At 49.8% G+C, this 23179-nt stretch overlaps 1 protein-coding gene across 3 annotated transcripts in view; it reads right to left on the reverse strand.

The window, feature by feature from the left end:
* Window positions 1–4821: 4821 nt before the first annotated feature.
* NKAIN1 (sodium/potassium transporting ATPase interacting 1) overlaps window positions 4822–23179 on the reverse strand; it is a 40722-nt gene continuing 22364 nt past the window's right edge. The window contains exons 2-7 of one of the 3 annotated variants that reach the window (XM_016132136.2): window positions 11608–11745; window positions 10143–10223; window positions 8671–8868; window positions 7921–7981; window positions 7220–7301; window positions 4822–7080 (exon numbers count right to left, since the gene is read on the reverse strand). In XM_016132136.2, the coding sequence (XP_015987622.1) occupies window positions 7071–7080; window positions 7220–7301; window positions 7921–7981; window positions 8671–8868; window positions 10143–10223; window positions 11608–11745 (570 nt within the window). In that variant the 3' untranslated portion in view covers window positions 4822–7070. Of the gene's footprint in view, window positions 7302–7920; window positions 7982–8670; window positions 8885–10142; window positions 10224–11607; window positions 11746–23179 lie in introns of those variants that run through there. The other 2 variants (XM_036231160.1, XM_016132135.2) reach the window with 2 other exon arrangements.

Consider the following 23179-nt stretch of genomic DNA (forward strand, 5'->3'; position numbering starts at 1 on the left):
CACCCATCAATCTGCATTCTTCATTCGACATTCAGGAGCCTTTGATGGCAGAATAGGGACTTTGTGCCCTTACAGTATTTCTGAGAGCCAGAAGACCATCCCATATGTAAGTGGGGAGAGGTTGCTAGCCAATGAAAGAATCTCTGTCCTAGGCTGGGATCTCCAGGAGGTCACGTGGTGAGTCCTGCCCCATGGAGCTGGGACAGCTGTCTTGGCAAACGGAAAACAAATCAATAATTAATCAGTGCTCTGTTTTCTAAAATGGAACCTGGATGAAGGCGGTCACTTTAAAAGTTAAGAGCCACTAGTCTAGTTTCATTCCTCTTTTTTTTTTACCCCAACGCCATTTTATCAGCAGAGACGCTGAGGCCCAAGTTTGGAGCCTCAAGATCACAGTCACGGATGCGGCCCATGGTTTGGTGAGACTGGGGGTCAGTCAGATCTATCTTTGTACCCTGGCACCAGAACACAGACATATGGAGGTGGCAATAGACATCCATGGAAATACATTTTAAGAGTAAGACCAACAGAATTTGCTGGTGGATTGGGCCTGATTATTCGAGGTCCCCCAGCAGGCTTCTTCCATAAATATTTGTCAAGTGTCTATTATGTCTCGGGCACCACACACTTTCCACCGATGAACAGATCAGATCCTCATTTCCCCCATTGCTCCAAGTTTTTGCTTTCAAATCCAGGGCACAGGGCACAGTGGAAGGAGATTGACAGTCTGTCTATATTTCTTCAAGGCACCTGTTTGGTTTCTTAAAAATAATGTATCAGTAATCAGAGTCCCTGTAGGGGTTTTAAAGTATGTCCACAAATGCTCTGACAATCTTCTTCTCAAAAGGTGGAGACTAACTGTTAACCACTTCAGTGTGAACCAGACTTAGTGACTCACTTCTAATGAGCAGTATGTGGTGGAAGGTGGAAGTGATAGTGTCTGACTTCTGATATTGGGGCTTCCTCGTCTCTCTGCCCCTCTGCCTCTCCCTTCCCTGTCTACATGCACCCCTTGGTGACTTTATTCATTGTCGTGATTTGAAATACCATCCCAACACCAGTGATTCCAAACTTTCTGTCTTCAGCCTATAACTCTCAACTGTCTACTTGACATCTCTACTTGACAGTCTAAAAGGCATCTCTAACTTAATTTAACATGTCCCGAAACAATATGTTGAAATCTGCTCCTAAACCATCTCCTACTGCTGTCATCCCCATCTCAAGGGCAGCTCCATCCTTCTCCTTGCCAAATGCATGGGGTCCTCTTTGGTTCTCTTTAACTCACATCCTACATCCAATCCACCAGCAAATTCTGTTGGTCTTACTCTTAAAATGTATTGAAATCCAGCCATTTCTCACCTCCTCCACTGCTACCATCCCGACTGAACCACCTTTTACCTATATTAACTTGGTCTTCCTGTTAGCCCCTGACCTTCTACAGTCTATGTTCACATAGTATCCAAAGGGATTCTTCCCAGCTCTCTATACTGTTCCTCCAGTGGCTTCCCATCTCATTCAAATTAAAAGCTGAAGCCCTTATGCCCTTTAAGGCCAATACAGGTCTGATGTGCTTCCCCCCATCTCTCTGACTTCATCTCCTACCACTTTCCTTGTTTTAAACCACACCGGCCTCCTTGCTTCTCTCCAATAGTCAGTCATGCTCCCACCTCAGGGCCTTTGCACTTGCTTTTCCCTTTGCTTTCTAACGTTCTTACAGTCTTTTATCAAAAATCCTTCTCAGTGAGACTTTCCCTAACTGAACTGACATCCAACTGAAAACTGGAATCCATTTCTATCCTGCACTCCCTTCCCTATCCTATTTTGCTGTGACACTTAGCTGATATATCACAGATTTTGCTGGTTTATTTACGTATATCTCCTCCAAAAAGATATCCTCCACAAGAACAGGGATCACTTTCTGTTTTCTTCAGTTGTATCCCCAATTCCTGACGCATAGTAGTTGTTTCATAAATATTTGAAGGATTAATTCAGATGCTTGAGTCCTAGTGAATTAGTACTTGGTATATGAGTGGTGCCCAGAATTTCATATTTTACAAAGGCATCCCAAGTACATTAGGGTTGAGAAGCCCTATCTGAGGATGTCAGCAGATAAGAAGTCCATGAATATCATGCAAAGTTCAGCTCTCTCATTTCATTGATGAAGGCACCAAGGCCAGAGGTGGGAGGAGTTACCCCAGGTCCCAGTGGGTGGGGCAGAGGAAGCAGAATTGATATTGGACACCCAGCACAGAGATCTCTCTGCAGTCCCAGTCTGCCTGGGCCTGCCTAGTCTGATTCTAGGGCCTACTAAGAGGGAAACTGCTGAAGTCGCTGGAACCCAGGCTCAGCACGGGGTATAGCCCAGCTCGGGTGCCGGTGGGGCAACTTGGAGCTGCCCACACCTCTCCCAGGTGAATGAAGCTGATAAAGGCAGAGCTTGGTCCCACCCTTATCTAAACTACCTTAGAGGTGAACTATGTCAATGTTTAAGTTCAAGAGTCGATCAAAGCCTTTGAAATGTGTAACCCTTAGAAAAAATTTTAAGACTGTCAGTTGCAAATGAAATTGAGCTTCAGGGAGATAACTAAAGCCTGTCTCTGATATGAGGAAGCTGGTATGTGTAATTTGGTGGGGCCTCCATGACACTGGCCTAGGGGTAGATTTAAAAAATGTTTGCATGCCTCTTTACCTGGGCCTAGGAGTTCACACACCACCTGGGTCACCTGGGGGAATTTGTGAAAAAAGGTAGGTTCCTGTCATTGCCCAGATGTTGGTTTCAGTTAGGCTCAGAAATTTGGATTTTAAGGGATTCTTATGCTTTGTAAGTTTGAGAAACACTGCCCTGGGCTAAGAGCCTGTGGAGTAATAAATCTTGTAAGGCAATGAGGCCTTGGCATCAGGCCCTCCCTCATTCCTAATGCAAGACCCAATTCCAGCACGTTAAAGAAAACAGTAGTATGCTTATAAATCCCAGTAGACTATTGTGCTTATCAAGTGCACCTTGGAGAATTCATATTCTGTCTGTTTAAAGAAACACTTGGGTACCTTTGCAACTGATCAGTTAGTCAAGATGGTCTGTCCTACCTGGATTATTTGTGTGCAGAGGTTGCTGGGAGGTGGCCCCAGAATGGCAGGAGCTGGGGGAGCTTCACTGGGCTCCATGAGAAAACCAGCTTGGCTGGTTTGTGATGGATTTGGACCCAGGTACACCTGACTCCTGCATTTCATGCTCATCACTACAGTATTAGCCCTCCCAAATTTACACACACAGAGTTCATGGTCACACACGCACTCCCAAGAATACACATTTACACAGAAAAGTAAAAAACCCCAAGCTTCTTCTAGATGAAACACTTCTTTCTGCTTTCCTCCTCCAACCCATCCTCCAAGCCCTGCCAGTTATCTCTAAAGGACAGCTCTAATTGAGTTTCTTTTCTAGCTTCTGCTCAAAATCCTTTGATGGTTCCCATTGTCATCACATTGGGCCGACGCACCGGTTTGACATTCAGGGCTGCTGTAACCTGGATACAATGCCTTCCCTGTGGAAGGCAGAATGACGGCCCCCAAAGGTGTCCACATTCGAATCCCTGGAATCTATGAATGTATTGCATGGCAAAAGGGACTTTACAGATGTGATTACAGATTTTGAGAAGGGAAGATTTTCCTGGATTATTTGGGTGGGTCCAGTCTAATGACACAGGTCCTTAAAAGTGGAGAGCCTTTCCTAGCTGGGGTTAGAGAGAAATGTGATGAGGGAAATGTCAGAGAGATGTGACATTGCTGGCTTTGAAGGTGGAGGAAGGGTGGCCACGAGCCAAAATATGAGGGCAGCATCTAGAAGCTAGAAAAGGCAAGGAAATGGATTCTCTCCTAGAGCCTCAGTAAAGAAATGCAGCCCTCCAGACATCTTGACTTTGGTCCAGTGACACCCATGTTGAACTTCAGTAAGATAATAACTTTGTCCTGTTTTAAGACAGTGTAGCTGTGGTAATTTACCAGAGCAAGAGGAAACTAATACATTTCCCATTGAAGCTTCCTCCAACCAGTTCATCTCGGGCTAGTCTTACTGCAGATCCCAGGTGTCTTCCTCTCTCCACACCTTTGTTCATTCTGTTGCCCTGTTTGGAATACTCAGATTGCCTCTCTCCTGAGCTCCTATTTACGACTTTCACTCTACACTGTGCTCATCATCGACCACCTGCTATCAGTATTCATCCTTCTGCCTGCCCATCCTGTGGGCTCCTTGAAAGCAATGCTTGTGATTTGTTTTCCTTTGGACTCCAAGGCCAGGAGTGGTCCACAGAGGTTTGCCCATGGGATCTGAGGTATCCTTACGTAGAACCTCTGGTTCTAAGCCCCTAGCTGCATCAGAACCACCTGGGGATCTCTACAAAAACCCTAATTCTACCAAATCACCATGGAAGCAGGGGAGGAGCTCCACATGTATTATTGGGTGAAGATTTCTGAGATTCAAAGTTAAGTGAAAAAATAAGGAGTTGAAGAGTGAGTAGAATATGTTGCCATTTGTGTAAAAAAGCGGAAAAAATAAATATTTACATAATTTTAAAAGAATTGAATATCTTTGGAAACATATAAAAAATAAGAGGATATGACCTCCTGGAACTTTCTAAATTCTGTACCACCTGTACACATTACCTGTTTACAAAAGTAAATAAAATTTTAAAAATCAAAATACCGATTCTGGTGTATCACCAGAAAGAATCCAGGATGTCCTCGATGGGGCACAGGAATTTGTGTCTAAAGCACTGTCTGCCAGCTCATTTTAAGTCAGGAACTGAATTGTCAGGAAGAAGGCAGAGCCAAGATTCCAAGAATATTTGGAAACATAAACTGAAAACACAGTTAATCAGAAAAATAAATAGAAAGCTCGTCGAGGGATTGTGAAGCCCGGTTTGGGAACCCACTGTTTTAGTCCCACTTCTGCATTTTATAGCTGAGGAAAGAGAGGGAGTGACGTGCCCAAAGGTACACAACCAGTCAGAGGCACAGGCCACTGCCCCCAGGAATGTTTGATAGCGGCAATGATATGGATTTCCAGCCCCTGCCCACCTTCATGTAGGGACACTGCTGACTCACAGGGTAGGAGGACAGGAAGATAGAGAAGAAAACACCATCTTTAATCAACCCACCTGCACAGAAACCAGGGGAACACTCCCTGCTTTGCAAGGTCCCAGTGAGGACTTGGTCTCCTTGCCAAAACTGTCTTATAAAAACAAAAGGCTTCAAAGCACCAGTGGCTAAACCCTTTAGAGTAGAAAGGGGGCTGGGGGACTGGGGGAGAGATGACAGCTGGCTTGGGGTTGGGGAAGGGAGGGCTGGAGGCAGTTGGCCCAGTGGCGGAGCAGCAGCAAGGCCTGAAGGGAACTACGCCCTTCTTAATCTGTACCCATCAGCTAACTGGGCTGAGCATCTGGGGCCTCAGAGCCTGTAGTGACCAGAGAACTCCTGGGGCTGGTTCCTTGGCACAGCACCGCAGTTGGGATGGTGGGGCAGAATTTTAGCTCAGGATATTTTGGCCTTAGACAATAGGAAATCCTAGTTTGGAGGGTGGAGAGCATGGAACAAAATGGTCACCATGAACAGGCTCGGCTGTGCTAACCGTCCGCACTTCCTTCCAGTTCTCTGGTGCCTCCCACCCTCCTTCCTAACCTAGGGCCACTCCTGTTTCAGGGCTGGAACCTGACACCTGGTCCTCCTGCTCTTGGTCTCACCAGCCAGGGCATAGTCCACAGGGTGCTCAGGGGTGTCTGCGGAAGGAGGTGGGGAGAATGAGCTTATCTCTATTTGCTCTCAAGGAAAGGTGCTGGCCCTCCCAACCACCCACCATGACCCACAGCTCCATTCTGCCTCTAGTACTCCTGGACCTTGGTGTGGTCATAAACGCTAGTGTTCTGTGAGCACTGGTGACCAGGTAGTGATGACCAGCCCTTTTCCACTATGAAACCACAGGTCTTCCAACCAGGGAAGTAAATGGAGCCATCAGGGGTTGGTGGAGTCGCTGAGGGGGTAGGAGAATCATGGGTGTAGCAGCTTCAGGGACCTGGAAGGGAATGTGGTGACTGAGTTGTGGTCCCCCTTTCCTGGAGAAAGCGTGAAAGGTTTGCCAAGACAGAAGCCAAGTCTAGGAAGGGTTCCCTGTGGGTCAGGTTGACTTCAGGGCTCTGGGCTCCATACATCTGGTTCCCAACAAGAGAACGGGTATATTGCTTTAAGAAAGGTGTTGGCGAGTGATGGCGGTGATGTGTAAATGCGGTGTAGATCACATGAATTCTAGAGTGTCCAACCTGGAAGGGGGCTTGAAAATGGAATTCAGGGGCCAGACGCTGGGTTTTGGAGGCTGAAAATACAGAAAGTACACTGTGTTCAAGGCCTGCTTTCACCAAAAGCCTAGCTGCATGGCCTCAAGCAAATTGCTTCACATCTCTGGGCCTCAGTTTCCATATCTGCAAAATAGGAATTGTAATCCCAGTCTAATACAGGGAATTGAGAGCCAAATGAGAAGGCTAGAAAGAGCCTCATTTGTTAAGGGATTATTTTTATTATTTGAGGTGGGGAAACTGAGGACCAGAGAGGGCAAGGGCCTTGCCAGATGTCACACAGAGAGTCAGTGATAGAGCTACAATTAGAACCCAGGACTCCTGCCCCTAGTTCATGGTAACTTTCCCCAGAGCTGGTGAATGAGTGTGGTGAGATGGGGTGAGTCCGACGGTCCTGCTTTTACTCTCTGGACAGTGAACAGGATGCTGGGTAATGGGTGAAAAGGGAGAGGCTGGAGAAGAGAGGGAGGCCCCAGCACACGCCAAGGCTGAGATTTAAAAAAAAATACAAACCCCGGAATTCCCCACCCTCACCCCGCCCCGCCCCACCCCTGAAGTCCGGACTGCGAGGGGCCAAGTCCAAGTCCACCGCAGACCCAGCTCAAGCAGCACAGGCTGCAGTCGGTTCGCAAGCCGCCAGGGGGCGTGCCTGCCATCCTGGTCAGAGCTCATGGCAGCGGCTGTCAGTCTAGCCACAAAGCACAGGACGCCAGGGTGGGCGCGAGGAAGAAGCTACCCCGACCTGGAGAAAACAAAGGCAGATTAGGAAAGTGGACCCCAAAAAATGGGGGCGTGGAGAGATCAGGTGCCCTCCCCATCCCTCTTTTCCAACACTAACGCTCTGGTCTCCCCACCCCACCCTGTTAAGCGCCATGACCCACGTGTACAGAGGCTGCAGTTGTAAATGCGACGTCTTCTGGGGAGCCTGGTATCCGTAGGAGTCAAAGCCACCAATGAAGTCAACTGCGGAAAGGGAGGTGGCACATAATTAGGGAGGGGCCTGTTGGGGGTGTTATGGGAGACTGGGCCCTGAAAAGAAAGAATCTGAAGGGCAGACCCCATACAGGGCCTTAGGGGCGGGGCTTTTTCTGCCGGAGCCTGAGGGATGGGATAGGGCTGTGGGGGCCAGGACTCTGAGAAGTTCACCAGGAGAGGGCCAAGGCCCTAAGAGGATAGAGAGCCTAGGGGGCGGGGCATCCTTAAGGGAGTGGGCTCTTGGTGGCAGGGCTCAAGCCACTTAAGGGGGTAAGACCTGCGGGGGGGGGGAGAGGGAGGGGGAACACCTGGTACCTGGCAGGGGCAGGCCTCACCGAGCCCCTCCACCAAGGGCAGGGCCTAAGAAGGGAGAGTAGGGGGCGGTACTGGAGCCGTGTGGACTGGGCACCTGGACGTTTAGAACTCAGCCCCAAACGGAAAAGCTATGCAAATCCCACCCACCCCTGCCGCCTCTTCTTCCCCACTGTGAGGGGCCAATCCAGGGCTCCCTACCGCCGAGGCGGCTCAGGCCCCTGTCCAGGGTGCTGAAGGCGCGGGGCTGCGCGCGGCTAGGCTTCCCCACTTCCCCGGGGCACCGCACACTCACAGCTGTCCTCCTCTTCCAGGAACACTTTGCTCACGTAGCAGGCGAACACGAAGCCAAACAGCTGGGGGAGGAAGGGAACAAAAAGAAGGAAGCTCTTCTTCCACCCCTTTCCTGGCCCTGCCCACCCTGACTGGAGGGGCGGTGTGTGCTAAGATGAAGGCAAACTCATAACAACTTCAAGTTAATGACTGGGACTTAAAGTGAAACAAACTTTATTCTAGTTTCCCTCTGGGAGTTTGACTTTGAACAAGTAACTCTTTTACTTCTCCAAGCCTCAGTTTCCCCAGTTGGATCTGGGTAATACCTTACTGGCTTGTTAAGAGGAAAGAGGATTATGTGACTTTGCCTGTGTAAAGTGCCTTGGGCAGGGCTGCCCGTCCCTTCTAAAAATGGGAACTATTACTATCTTATTGTATTCTCACAACTCCTTGAGGTTGATATCGTCATTTCTTTTTGTGTGTAAGGAAACAAGCTTGGAGAGGGCAAGTGACTCGTCCGATGTCACACAACGTCACATGGGTATATTGGAGATTTAAACTCAGGACTGACTCATGATCTGATGCCTCATCCTGTTCATTAACATGCTCACTCCCTGAATGGGGGCTATGGCAGGAGTGAAGGAAGTACAGAATATGGAAACAGAGGCAAGCTGGAAGACCTAGGTTCCACCCTCTTAACTAAGGATAAACAAAGGGGTTTGTGGATACCACTTCTGGGAGCATTGTGAGGTGGGGGGACAGAAGGACTCACAGCCAGAAAGATCTGCAAGGCGCTGCTGAGGGCTTCGATGTAGGGATAGTCAAGCAGGCAACCAGTGACGGAGATGACATGATGGTCCTCCAGGGCCAGGCGGGAGTTCAGGACAGGTGTCACCAGACAGCCTGGCCCATTCTCCATCCACCAGGAGCGGTGCAGGGATGTGTTGAAGGTCATGATGAAGTCCCGGTCCTGGGGGCGGAGGGGCCTAGGATACTGAGCCCGGTGCGGGGGGATCCTCCCCAAGTCCCAGGAGACTTTATATAAAGCCTTCTTCACATCTGAACTGCTGCAGCAACCTCCTCTCCCCTGGCTTGATTTGTAAAGGGTTTGGGGGAGTCTGTATCTGAAAATCTACATTTGGACAGTAGGTGGCGCTTGATGACCATGCATGCCTCCCGATGGAAGGGGCTGGTGCTGACCCACAGAAGCCCTAAAATTTCAGGGCTGGAAATGACACTAACGGTGACCGAATACAATTTTCCAGTCATTGGTGAAATCCACAACAAAGGTCTCTTCATGGCCCATTCAGCCTCTCTACTGCCGTCCTTGTGTGTGGCCCTGAGCAAAGCTCTCACCTCCTTGGTCCTCAGTTTCCCCATTTGAAATGGAGAAGGGGCTGGCCTACATCAGATGTTGTTATCCATGGTGTGCATCCGTGTGTTCATCCATCTATGAACGCATACAGACCTCTAACACTCACTCACTTCGTGCCGACCAGGTGCCAAGCACTGAGGTGTGTGATCTCATTTATCCCCCTCAGCAACCACAGGAAATTGGGATTGTTACTATGAGGAACCTGAAGCTCAGAGAGGGTAAGTTACTTGCCCAGGGCCACACAGCTGGAAACTGTTAGAGATTTGAATCTAGTGGAGTCAAACTAAAGCCATTGCCCTCATTCATATATTTTGCCTTCTTTATATCTGAAAATAGAAGCTGTGCCCTCTGGGTTTGCTCTTTTCCAAGCCAAATATTCCCACTTTCTTTTGATATTTCTCCACATGACATGGTCTGTTCAATTTTCCCTCGAACAAACTCTACCTAATCTCATTCTCTTCTGAAAAATATTGATTAGCAGTGGACTCAAATCTCTGTGCTCTAAGCAGTACAGAGTGTACAGAATTTTCACCTTCCTTGCACTAAACACGCATGGAGCCTAAGAGTAGCTTTCTGGGTCACCACACACTGTTGGTTTCTACTGAGCTTGTGATCAGCTGGGACCCCAGCCCATCTTCACACAGATTGCTCTTCAGACGTATCTGTTTCATCATTTGTGTCTGAGAAAGGGCAGAGGAAGCCAGAAACAAAAATGTGGGGTGGGGGATGGGAGCACAGATTATTTGGGTGTGTAAAGGGAGGTCTCTTCAAGAGATGATACCCCAGATCCACACTACATGGGGCGCCCTTGGGTGGGGGATGGGAAAGGTCAGGCTCTGCCCTCGGGCACTGCCAGGCCTGAGGCTTACCTGGGACAGCTGTCCAACCTCCAGGTAGAAGCAGATGATAAACGCATTCCAGCCAACCCAGAGCACCAGCCAGGCTGCATACTGGAGAAAGCACAGGTCAGGTCAGGGTGGGGCCTGAGAGGGTGGGTTTGGGGTATGTCCATGGAGACAGCTCAGGGACAAAGGAGCAGGGGAAAGAAATGATGACAATACCTCATTCACAGAGCACTTTCTAGTTTATATCCATCTGGTCCTTACGATAGCTCTGCAGGGAAGGCACTGACTACCCTCTCTTCAGAGGTAACTAATTTAAGGCCTAGAGGGGATCTTTGCTCCCCGAGATCACATAGATAGAAAGAAGTGGAGCTAGCACTCAAACCCGAGTCTTTGGGTGGCTAATCCTATCCATTCCGCAGAGAACAGCCACCAGACATGGCAAAGAGAAGCTGGCTATTTCCACCAGTGGCCACCGCCTGGCAGCCAGGGCTGTTTACATGGGTGCCTGGGCTTCCTGAGAACTGGAGAGAAGGGTTCTCTTATCTCTCTCGAGTGACACAAAGCTCTGAAGGGTGCCGTCCGTTCACTGGGCTTCTGGGGGCTGAGCCTGTGGGAGGTCGGGAGAAGCCCTAGAATGAGTGGGAGTGAATGCTGGGGGCAGCAGGACATTGTGTGTCATTGCTATTGTGGGGGTCAATCATTTATGTAGCAACTCCACTGGAAAGCCTTTTCCCTCAGAAGAGGTATGTGACTAGGTCACTGAGGAAGAGCAGGGGACAAAGGTGAGCCTAGCTGATAACAGGAGTTTGACAGAGACCATGGAGAACCAGGACTTGGATTGAGGAAGCAGGAGAAAGGAGCCAGGGACACAATCCACTCCTGGAATGGGTGCACAGGCACTGGCCTCAAAGCCACAGTAGCTGTTCTAGACCACATCCTTGATTAACACAACGGGACAAAAGCTAAGCCTTTCTGAAGCAACCTGAGAAACTAAACATGGCTCCTTCCTCCCACTGGCTTTCTGAGACAGTGTGGTGATGTGGCAGGAGCCTTTGCTCCGGATCTGAAGCTCTAGTCCTGGCTCGGCCACTTATTAGCTGTGTGATCTTAGGAAGCCTTTTAACTTTTCTGAACCTCATTTCCACATCTGGAAAATGGAGATGGTACACTATATCTAGCAGAGCTGTAGTAAAGACCTGATGGCGTACGAAATAGCAGTGTGCCAGGCACATGGTAGGCATTCACTAAATGATATATCTGGTTAATATTTGGATTTTTCTCTAGGAAATCTTTTAGGAAAAATACCAACTTTGTCTCTGCTGAGCAAAGAAACATTGGGATTGGGCATTCACACCACTAGCCAAGCTGGAGGCAAGAAAGAGCAGGAGTCTGGGTATCTGGGGGTTGGGGGACAGTTCCGGTTGGAGAAGGGGGGATGGGTGAGGGTGAGGAGAAGGGGTTGGCTTGGAAGGGGCCAAGTGGGCCATACCAGAATGAGGTACCGGGAGCGGTACTGCACCGTGCCAAAGATGCCCAGGATGACTGCCATGATGTGCAGGAAGTTGGCTAGGATAGGAGCCCATTGGTAGCCCAGGAAGTCAAAGATCTGCCGCTCCAGTGCAGCCACCTGTGGAAAAGAGCAGACTGAGGCCACAGTCACCCCCTAAAAGGGAAGGACAGGGACTCCTCCTTGACCTTGTGGAGGAGGCGATAACAGTTACCATGGTGATGAGGCACCATGACCTGATTGTGCACAATTCTCAGAGCCATCCCAGCCCCGCGGTACCAAAGGGATGTGGGAGGTGGGGGCAAGTGTGTGTGTGAGAGAGGGGGCACTGAGCCCAGATCATCACTTTGGGGTGCACTGAAGGGAGATGGGAACCAGGGTTCAGAACACTTCCTCCCTACCAGCTCGAGCTCTTACACCTTGCCCATGTGGGGCTCTCAGTTAGTGGAGGCAGGATCCAGATTGCTTTTCCCAGGCCTGGCCAAAGTCTGAGTCCTGGCTCTGGAGGGCCCAGGGAAGCCTCTAAGCCTGAGTCACCTCTTCCAAGGTCCTCTATCCGGAGATTGCCCTGGCCTATGGGATTCATGGGCCACAGAGAAAGGGATTTTTTTTCACTCCCCATCCCCAAGGGAGCTGTAGTAGATTGCAGAATTGGTCTCAAATTCTTCCTTTCCCTGTTTAAATGCTCTTTGGCAGTGCCCTCAGACACTAACTCTGTGCTGGGTCATGTGACTTGCTTTGCCAATGAAACTTCGGCAAACTCGATGCAAGTAAAGGCTTGAAAAATGCTTGTGAACCGGAGTTTGCCCACTTGCTATACTTGTAACACAGAGAATATCTTGTAAAAGAGTCTAAGCTGACCTGCTGGAGGATGAGAGGCCATATGGAGGGGCACTGAGGCACCCCAGCTGACAGCTCCTCAACCATCAGGAGGAGGTTGAGTAGATCATTCAGACGCTAGCCATAGACCATAGATATATGGCCCGGACCAGAAGAATCTCCTAGCTGACCCACAGAATCATGGGCTAAATAAAATTGTCCATTCGAACCATGATGATTTGGAATTTGTTATGCAGCAAACGTTAACTGATATAGCATGTAATCAACACTCTCTTTCCAGCAGCCCCCGGTTCCATCTTTTAGCCGATACTCTTAGGAAGAAAGGTGCCAAGGACACCAATTGGTATAATATCCCTTCCTCTGGTGACAGAACCCATCTCTTTGTTTTGGAAGCTGCCTCCCAGGCACTCAGTCCAGGTGAGGCACAGGGTGGGGATGAGACTACTTTTAATTTCCATGGTGGGCTTGTGACCCAGGCCTAACCAAATAATCCACACATAGTGACCTGTTCGGTAAATGGGCACACACCCTGTACCCTGTTCCTGAGAGTCACCAAAGCTAAGGGACAGAGAGAGAGGGAGGGAGGAAGATGAAGAAGCAAGGAGAGTGCCTTGTTACATTATTTTAGGTCCAGCTGTGCCTAAAACGAATTTTTCCTCCTTGTGATTTCTGTCACTTGCAACTAGGAGTCCTGACTAAAATAGAAGGGGGAGACAAGGGTCTGGCTGGGGAGGGAGAGGGAAGATTCTGAAAAAGTGAGAAGATCCCAGAAGCCTTTTTTCTTAGTAGGGAGGCAGGAGGAGGTGGAGCTGATGCTATCACACAGATGGCAAGGCTGGGCAGAGACCCAGGAAGCTGCAGGCCCAACCCTGGCACCCACCCACCTGGCGCCAGCCTGCCTCCTGTGGTGACTCCCCTCCCAGGGCCTTATAAAGAGCTTTCCAAGTTCATCTCTCACTGGATATTCCTTGGTAGGAGGGCAAAGCTGAGTCCATTACCTCATTTTGAAGAAGGAGACCATGAGTCTCCGAGAGGGGAAGTGACTTGTCCAAGGTCACACAGCAGGTTCATGGCAGAAACAGGCAACCATCCTGGCTTTCTCTGCCACCTGTCCCATCTTGGCACCAACACACAACCTCTCCCAGTTGGCACTGGCCTGGGAGTGTGATTCTAGTTGAGAGTCTGACTCCGATTCTTGAGTGACCTTAACTAGGCCACCTCCTGCTGGGTCTCAGTTTTTTCTTCTATATATAGAGGCTGCTGGACTAAATGACCTCTAAGGGCCCTCTGGTTTTGACTGCAGTGGCCTGCTGACCTTGGGGGAGAATCTCCCCAGGCTCTTCCCCCTCCCAAAAGCACCTGCACCACTTCCATTTTTTCTCTTTTCCATGCTGATTCTGCTAGGCCTTAGGGAGCCCTGGTGGTTTGGGGTCCAGCTTGATGATCTCAACTCATCTGGTACCTGGTCCTGGCAAGGAGGTTGCCACCGGAAGACACAGGGCTGTGACAGAGTTGCCTAGGCTCACAGTGTATCTGGGAAGACACCCTGCCTAGACATGCCTGTCTATAAAATAAGACAGTACCCCCACTTCCACCCTGGCCCCTCCTCAAAACCCCTCTGTGTTCTCAGGGACCTTATTGATAGAGTGAGCAGCATGGGACAGTTAACCAAAAAGCTTTGGAGTCACTAAAACTCACGTTCAAATTGCAGCTCTGCTGTGTGATTTAGAGCGAGTTACTTTCTCTCCCTGAGCCTATTTCCTCAACTATAAATAAGGAAGACAATCCCTCCCCTGAGAAGTGGTTGTAAGGATATGGAGACGACACATAAACTAACAGACAATTAAACTTAATATATAGTGGCTAATTAGTAGAAGACTTAATAGTCGAAGCTTCTTAGTTTGGCATCGAAGGCTTGCTCGGGTCTGGCTCAGTCCTTTACTCCAGGTCATCTCCTGCCCCAAGCAGCTGAAATAAGAGTTGAAGTCCCACCTTCAGTTCCCTTTTCCTGTATCTCAGTTCTCCGTGGTCTTCAAAATACAGCACAGTTCCCTCTTGTTGTAGGAAGATCCCATGACCAGCCCAAAGGGGTCTGTCTCTCTTTCCACTAAATAAGGAACAATGGCTGTTCTTGTCACCCTCTCCATTTCCTCCATCCTCACATGCAACACGCACTCACTCATTCATCTATACCCACCCACATCCACATATCCATCCTTCCAACATCTGACATGTCAGGGGCCCTCTGTTATTTAGTCATAGAACATCCCATCTGTGTCACGCCCTGTGCTGGCCCTGGGATACAGACGTGACTAAGCCGTGGTCCCTGCTCTTTGGGATCTCAGAGTCTAGAGAGGAGAGGATTAGAAAATCAGACAGTTACAAAGCAGTGCAGTCAGTGCTATAACCTAGGCCCAAATGAAGTTGTCTCTCCCTCCAATGATGAGTGCAGAGATAGATTTAATATATATATATATATTTTAATTGAGATTCAGTGTCTTATAAATACTCAAATATTTCAATATTCCAAAATTGCTTCTTGTGCAGCAGTAACATGCAGCTAATTAACAAATACAGATAAGAACAAAAAGAGGAGGAATATCTTCCCCGCCTGGTTGTACCAGCTTAGAAACAGTATCTGAGGGCTGTGGTGATTGTAAATCTTAACTGGCCTTCATGAGTTTTTTCACTTTGATTGGGAGGAAATGTGTGGACACAACAGAAACCTGCTCCTTTGCAGGTTTCTCAGTGCACGTGCACCAAGGGAAAAACCCGACTTTAGGGATATTTTCACCTGGTCAGCCTGCAAGCCAGGTCAAGCTAGCCTGAGTCTCTCTCCTAAGTTGTCCAGTATAGAAGTGTCTGTGGGCAACTGATGCAGGCTCCTTCCTGGTCTCCTGGCAGAGGGAGGCTGGTCACTACCGTGTCAAGTGCTTTCTCTAAAATACAAATCTGGTCCGGTCACTGTCATCAAAGCAGCCCAAAGAGCTTGGAGTAATCCCTACAGCCTCTGCCAAAGTTCTTTCTTATTTCTTTAATTCAGATATTTATATAAATACCCAAATACCTCAGGTCCTTCCCTGAGGGGGTCCCTGAATCCTTTCCATGGTGCACCCAGGGTTCTACTTTCTCTATAGTCTTTTCGAGTCACTGTTCCTCTTCTCTCATCCCATGCTCCCCAGGCCCAAAGCTGGGGTTGGTATCCCCTGGGGTCCTTAAGTTGCTCGCAGAACTGTACAACCCCGTGGCTTTGCCATCGTCTTCCACTGCTGTCCTCCTCATTCACCGGCTGCTGGGTCTTGCCCGTTCTTTGAAAGCGAGTTTCATTCCTGCATCATCCTGGTTGACTTTGCTATCTGGGGCCACTCTATCCAGTACCCCCCGACCTCTCAGTCTCTCAAACTCCTCCCCCACGACCTTCCCTTCTATTCTTCCTCATCTATCGCCACCCCTTAGGCTGTGTCATCACCTGTAACTGCCCTGCCTCCAAAGTCACCAATTTGACAGCCCCACTCGGAGCACCCCAGCTGGCTTCCCAACACTCTTCGCGATGGTGAACTTAGCCTGGTGCATCAGGCCCCTGGCCCCGAGCCCTTGACTCTCTCCCATGATGTGGTTCTTCGTATCCTGTATCCTGACTCACGGACGGCCTGCTGGGATCACACAAACCCTCACTCCAGCATCCGCTTTGCCTGCGATCCAAACTCTCGCACTCCTCTGCCTTTTCATCACAGTTGTCAAGAAAAGCTCACAACTGGATATACCCAGTAAACAGTTTTCTCAGAGCTTGCAAAGAAACCAAGTGCTGCTGGAGGAAAGCACTCCACCAGGCAGACTGGTCCACTGTAGACCTGGCACCATGGACTTCAAGAGGTACCCTGATGCTGAGCCACAACCCGAATAGGCTTCTCTGGGAAACTCATTCTCCCTAATGACTATTTCAGATCTCACTGTCCTCTACCCTCCTAGGACCCCTCCACCCTCGCTCTCAGGGAGGATCTGGTCTCCCTCTCCCTGACCTGCTATATTTGAGGCACTGATCCTCCTCTCACCCAAGCCAATGCCTCCTCCTGCACGTTGAACCCCATCTTTTCCTGTCTTCTCAGGAGATGATGCCATCCATGATTCCTTCTCTCTTGTAAACCCAGTCTCTCCCCTGCCCAGAATCTTTCCAACTGGCTCTGAAACATGCTCAAGCCCTTCTCATTAAAAAAAAAAAAAAAAAAAAAAAAAAGGCCCCCCACCCTGCTCTGGCTAATGCCTTATCTATCTCAATGCTTATATCCAAAACTATTCAAGGTCGCCACAGCCTCCTGGCCCCTAGCGCCTCTGCTCACCTGCTACCACAATTTGGTCTAGTGGTTAGAAGCAGAGCCTGGGTTAAAATCTTGGTGCCGCTGGTCTTCATACAACTCTGTTAAGGCAAGTCACTTAACCTCCCTGTGCCTCAGTTTTCTCGCCAACAAAATGGGTATGATTCACAATTCCTCCCTCATATGGTTGTGAGGAGAGTATTAAAATTATATCCCATTGCAGGACTCCCTGCCTTGCCCCTTGCTTTATTTTTCCGTGGCACTTATCATCGACTGACATACTGCTCATTCCTCACTTACTGTCTGTCTCCTGCATTGGAAGGCGAACTCTACGAGAGCAGGGATTTCTGCCTGAGAGGTTCACTGCTGTATTTTCAGTGGCAAGGGCTGTGTCTGGCACACTGCAGATGCTAAAGTTAAACTCATTCTCCACCCTCCCTGGCCACTCCCCTGATTCCGTGCAGCCCACTCTCCCATGCACTCAGGCCCCTAAATATCAGAGTGCTTCGGGGCAATATCCAGCCCTTCTTCATGCTCCACTTGTCTCAGCAAACACATGCCCACTGGAGCTTCAGTGACTACCTGCTCATGTTTCAGGCTTTAGCCCCTGTATAACCCACTACTCATTGCATGGCTTGTCATGAACTTAATATGCCTAAACCCAGTCTACTTCCAGTGTTTTTGGGTCTTATGATGTGGCCAGCTGCATGAGCTGGAAAGCTAAACTTTAGGTCCTGGTCTCCCTTCTGCTCCCTCACCTCCATACCTGGCCTGTCATCAAGTCCTGGCTCTCTGACCTTCTGAATCTCTCACATCTGGGCACTTTTCTCCCTCCACTGTCCTCTCTCACCTGGCCATTGCAACACCAGTATCCTCACCGCCCCCACCTACCTCAAGCTAACTAGCCCCTCTCTTTCCAGAGTGAAGCCCCCGGGAGGCTCTCCTGCTGCCCCTCCCCTTGCCCTTAACTCCCCACCCCCACCCTAATTATTTATTTATCGGGTAGCTGCCAGCTGAGGGGGATGCAGTTGCCATGGGAACCTTCAGCCCCGAGTCAGGGCTGCCTCTGTTCTCAGTAGGAGGCTCTTGTCTGTCTAGACGCCAACCTCAGGAGCCCAACACCAGGTGGGGGGTGGGGTGGGGAGTAGGGGGGCAAGGGAATGAATAATGTAGATGGGCCCACCCCAGGAAGCTGGCTAGGGGAGAGGGCAGGGAGGGGGCTGGGCTCAGGGCCACAGAACCCATAAGAAGTCTCTTGTGCCCAAGCCCTTGCCAGCTAATTCGGCAAGTCAACTACTTTCCTGGCCAAAATTCCATCCTTGTTACCCAGGAGTTAGACACAGAAGTCAGGCTGTCTGGGAAGTGATGAGGGAGGGGCCCCTGAAGTTTCAGGAGAATGGTTTGGTCTAGCCTGGTACTGTCTCTTTTACTTACTTTAGTTCACAGAGGGCTGAGTTGGGGAGAGCTCTCAATTTGGGGTCAGGCAGACCTCGGTTCCATCCCCAGCTCAGTCCTGGTGTGACCTCGAGAGTTACTCACCCACTCTGAGACCAGGAAAATACCCTCAGGATTCAGACAGTGCATGTAAAAGCTCTCAGCCTGGTGCCTGGTACACTCTTGGTGTTCAGTCTACGGCAACAGCCTTTGCTTCATCCTTAAACTCCAGTTCCCCCCTTCCCAATGGATTTCTGAGGCAGCTGACAAAATTAAAGTCGACTCAGGCCCTCATCCGTGAAATGAGGGAGTGGGATTGAAGCCACAGCAAGCAGAGCTGGAAGGACCCCTGGAGAGCTGCTGGTCCAACCCCCTCATTAGGGAGGTGAGCAAACCGACAGCAGAGATGACAGCAGAGACGGGCGGTGACTTGTCTAAGGGGAAGGTCTCACTCTCCCTGAGCTCCACTCCCATCTCTAGGGTCCATCTGGGGTCAATGCCATTTGAGCATGAGTTGAAATAAATACCCAATGGAGATTAAAAGGAGTACAATCACAGAGACCCAATAGTCTTTGTCAGGATCAGAAAGAAGGGCCTTGTAGGGACTCAATTCACTGAACAAATATTTCTTGAGCACCTACTATGTGCCGGGCCTTGTGCAGGGTATATGGTGATGAACAAGCTGGTGTGGCTCCTGCCTCAGAGAATGCAAGTCTAGAGACAGATACTATAGTTCTCTGGGAGCTGATGATAAGTCTTCTCTGCCAGGTTCCCCTACTGTGTATAGTGACCTGTGGGGACTTCTTCCTACCCCACAACACACACACACATGCACACACACACACACCCTTTCCTTTCCAGGGCTCCCATAGCCCTTCCGCCTCTCTCTGTTTCAGCCTGGATCCCACTGGAAAATGGCCAAAGCTGTAAGTGTTAAGTGAAAATAACAAGCTGCAGAACAATACGATTCCATTTGTGTAAAAGCAAAAGCCAGAGGCGGGGATAGGGACAGAGAGTGGGAGGAAAAGTGTGTGACTGTGAATGCAGAATCAAGAACCAGGGAAACACAACGAATGGTTATAAGTTCTCTTTAGGGAGTAGGAACAGGGAGATAGGGAGACTTTTAAATATACACACTTCCGTATGTCTAGAATTTTTTACAACAAAGTTATATTTTTTGAAAAAATGTTTTTAAACGTTGATTCATCGCTTAGATCATGCTAAAGAGGTACTGCAGTGGCTCAGAGGCTCAGCGGTCTCCTTCTCTGACGGGAATGTGCTGTAGGACCCTGGGCTGGTTTCCTTCTCCTGGCCTCAGTGTTTTCATCTGTACCATGGAGCCGTCTGTAGCTCCCTATCACTCTCTAGGCCTGATGTCATTGCAGTCTGCTTGCCTGCAGGCGGACTGGCCTTGGAGTCCTGCGACCTCTGCTGAGAGCCAAATGGCCATTCCCCCCAGAAGCTGGTTCTGTGGGCCCCTCATACAGCCTGTCCCCAGGTTCTGCCTGGATCATCTCCTCACAGTTCTGCTTCCCCTGCCTGACTGTACCCAAACCCATCGCCACCCCTCCTCCAGATTCTGCCAGCCAAGAGGGCCCTCTCCCCACAGCCCTACTGCAGCCACCTTAACATGAAGGTTCCCTTTTTACAGAGGGGGCTCAAAGCAGTCACCTGAATCTCCTGAAGTCACTTAGACAGGAAGTGGCAGAGCCAAGATCTGAGTCCTTATCTCTACACCCACTGCTCTTCCCACCCACCAGCCATCTCTCCAGAGACAAGGGTACAGGAAGGGACAGAGCGGAGGTGGGGCACAGTCTGCTGTGGATCAAAGGGCCTCTCATGAGTCACCCAGCCTGGCCTCCAGTGGGCAGTGATGTAATAACTAACATTTATTAATCCCCCATTAGTGTCAGACACTATTCTGAGCACTTCACATCTGTTCTTTCGTTTATTCTACAAACAGCTCTCAAGTGCCTTTTGTGTGCTAAGTGCTGACAACTCAGTGGTGAAAAGAGACGATCCAGTTCCTGTCTTCATGGATGGCAGACCTTTCTGTTCCTTCCTCAGTGCAGGTACCAGGACACCTGCCCCAGCCCAGACAGCAGTGGAAGAGGGGCAAGAAGAGGGGCAATTCTTTCCCATTAGAAAATAAAATTCTCCCAGGAGATTAACACGCTCTCTCAATGGGTCTTAGAACTGTAGGGTCATTTATTGAGCACCTACTGTACATTATTCTTCATACTCATATCACATCTCTTAATCCTACCCCCACGGATAGATAAGGAAACTGAAGTGAATGGCCTTGCCCAAGGACCCATGCAAGAGCTGAGGCTCCAACCAGTCAGTCTGGGGCCAAACCCTCACTCTTCCCTACTTAATGGCTCCCTGAGATTTGTTCCCAAGCCTGTTCGGATGCCCTGGCATTTGAGAATCTCACCCCTTATAGTCCTGCTGGAGGGAGCCTTCTCCTCTTAAGGGATAATCTGTCTTCCCCACCCCATCCTACTCCCTCTTTCTCAAGACAGTTCCCCATGCCCCCAAGCCCCTAAACTGCCATCTGTCTGCCCTCACACTCTCCTGCTCTGGCCCAGCCCTCATCTCCTGTAGGGCCTGGGGAGCCAGAGAGCAGCTGGTCACCACCTTCTGGATAATTAGCCCTTGGAGACCAGCTCGGAGCTGTTAGAGAGGCCCAGGACTATCTGGCCAGCCCTGGTCCTGTCAGAAGCCACTTGGGCTTGGCCTTGGTCTCCATGGCAACCCCACCCTAGTGATTGCTGACCCATCCCCAGCCAGGGGGCTCCTCCTGCCCCTTCTGGGCAGATCTATCCCACTGCACCTCTGCCACGCTGGCAGCTCCATTAGAACTGAGGGGCTTGGTAGTGGTTAATTAGCATACATCTACATTAATTTGCATAAACCCTGGGCTTAGCAACCCAGGGTGATATCAAGGTCAGTCAGTCTAAAATCAAAGGGTCCCTCCATCTCTTGGGGCCTGTCTCCTCATCTACCATCTGGTCCAAACCCACAATGAGAGGCAGTGTGAGCTGTGAAGAGAAGGGGCCGTCAGGCCAGTGACCGACTCAGCCCCCTCCTCTGTAGAATGAGGACAGGATGCCTACTTCTCATAGGTGTTGAGAAGACCAAGGAGTTGTTGAGATCATTCCCAAGCCAAGGTCCTGCCCTGTCCCCTCCAACCCCTAATCTCCACTCCCGAAGCTCCTTGCTTTCTGCTCATGGAGAAGGCCCCTCTTACAGGCCCAGGTAAGTCCACGGGAGCCCGGGAGAATCTGTTTCTCAATGTGGGACTACGGTGCCAGCTTCTCCCACCAGGCCTTTCACCCCTAATTTCTGGGTTCTGGCAGGAAGTGGATTGGAAGCTGGAGGCTAACCAGCCTTGGCCTTTCGTTAGCACCTCTGGGCATTGTGCTGGTGCATTGCTGCTGGGCAGAGGGTATCTGACCTGGGTCTGGCCCCCTGCACCACCCACTCCTTTGGAAAACCATAAGAGGCGGTTCAGGGTGACAGGGCAGAGGGGGCGCTCTGGAGTCAGACTGCTTGAGTTCACCATCCGTATGTGCTTCAATACCCTGATCTGCACAATGGGGATAACAGTCTCCACAATTCCTGGAGTTGGTGTGAAAATTAAACGAGATAATGTACGTCAGGTACTGATAAAGTAAACATTCCATAAATGTTAACTATCACCATTAAAATAATGACAGTAATGAGAAAAAAACCTGAAATCGCCTGGAGGGTCAAGGAAGGGTTTACAGAAGTGGTGATATTGAAATGTGCCCTTGAACTGACAAATAATGAAATAATAATGAAACACTGGAAACACTCTGGCCACCCCTCAGGGCACACAGTAGATTATGGCACCCCCGCATGGTGGGGCACAATGCAGTCATTACTATGGGGTGTGGAAAGAGGGCCAAGCTGTGCAGTGTAAACGGGCAGGCTGCAGAGACACAGAGTAAGTACTATGAGCCTATTTTTGAACAAAAGAAAGAAGAAAAAGAATCACCAAACTCTTAAATCTGGAGAGTGGATTGGGGGGGCATCTTTGAGAGTCAACCAGAGATATTTCTGTAAGATTTTACACTCGGGGCAATACTTTTATAAGAAAACAAAATAAAGGAGAAATTAATTAGGGACAAATGAGTATGGGCAAAACACACACACACACACACACACACACACACACACACACACACACAAACTCCTGAGATGTGGGAGGCGTGACCAACGGTCCCAGTTTGCTTAGGACTGTGCGGTTTCTCTGGTGTAGTAATTTAAAGGATAAAACCCAAAAGTCCAGGGTATTCTAGGACAAGTTGGTCGTCCTGCCCCAGATGTGGGAGGGTATGGACAACTTGGAGGCCTGGGGGTGGCTCTGGATGGATAAAGTGAGAGGTGGCTGGGTGGGCAAGACCTGCAATTGGGCCTCAGACCCGGAGCTTTATCTCCCTGGCCCCTAGGAGCCAGGGCAGGGTTGAGCAGATGGACATGGAAGCTAGGTGCTTCGGGCACACTGCTCTCTAGCTGGGGGAGGAGGATGGGCTGGAGGTGGGCAGGGTGATCAGGTGAAGATAGATGCTGAGCCTTCCTTGGACGGTTGAGACCAGGGCCCAGAATCCCTCTCCATGCTCGGGGTCGCACTCCTCTAGGACTTCGGCCTTCATAATTATGTCCACTCTATGTCTGCCTGTGTCTCCATGTCCAAGTTGTTGGTGCATCCCCAGTCCTAGGCCTCAGAGGCTGAGACCCCCAGCAGCAAAGGCCTGGGAAGAGGGTACCCCCGCCCCCAAAGAGGAGTACTTCAGACAGGGATGGAGGGGAAGACAACCCAGGCAGAGAAAACCCAGCAAAAGCCAGGCTCTCCCAGGAGATGCTGGCTGCAGACAAATGGACATTTAGATAAATATAAAGGTGATTAATCTGATCCCCCCATTAAGTACAATGAAACG

This window comes from Rousettus aegyptiacus, unplaced genomic scaffold, assembly GCF_014176215.1.
Source record: "Rousettus aegyptiacus isolate mRouAeg1 unplaced genomic scaffold, mRouAeg1.p scaffold_m13_p_1, whole genome shotgun sequence".
Taxonomy (NCBI): Eukaryota; Metazoa; Chordata; class Mammalia; order Chiroptera; family Pteropodidae; genus Rousettus; species Rousettus aegyptiacus.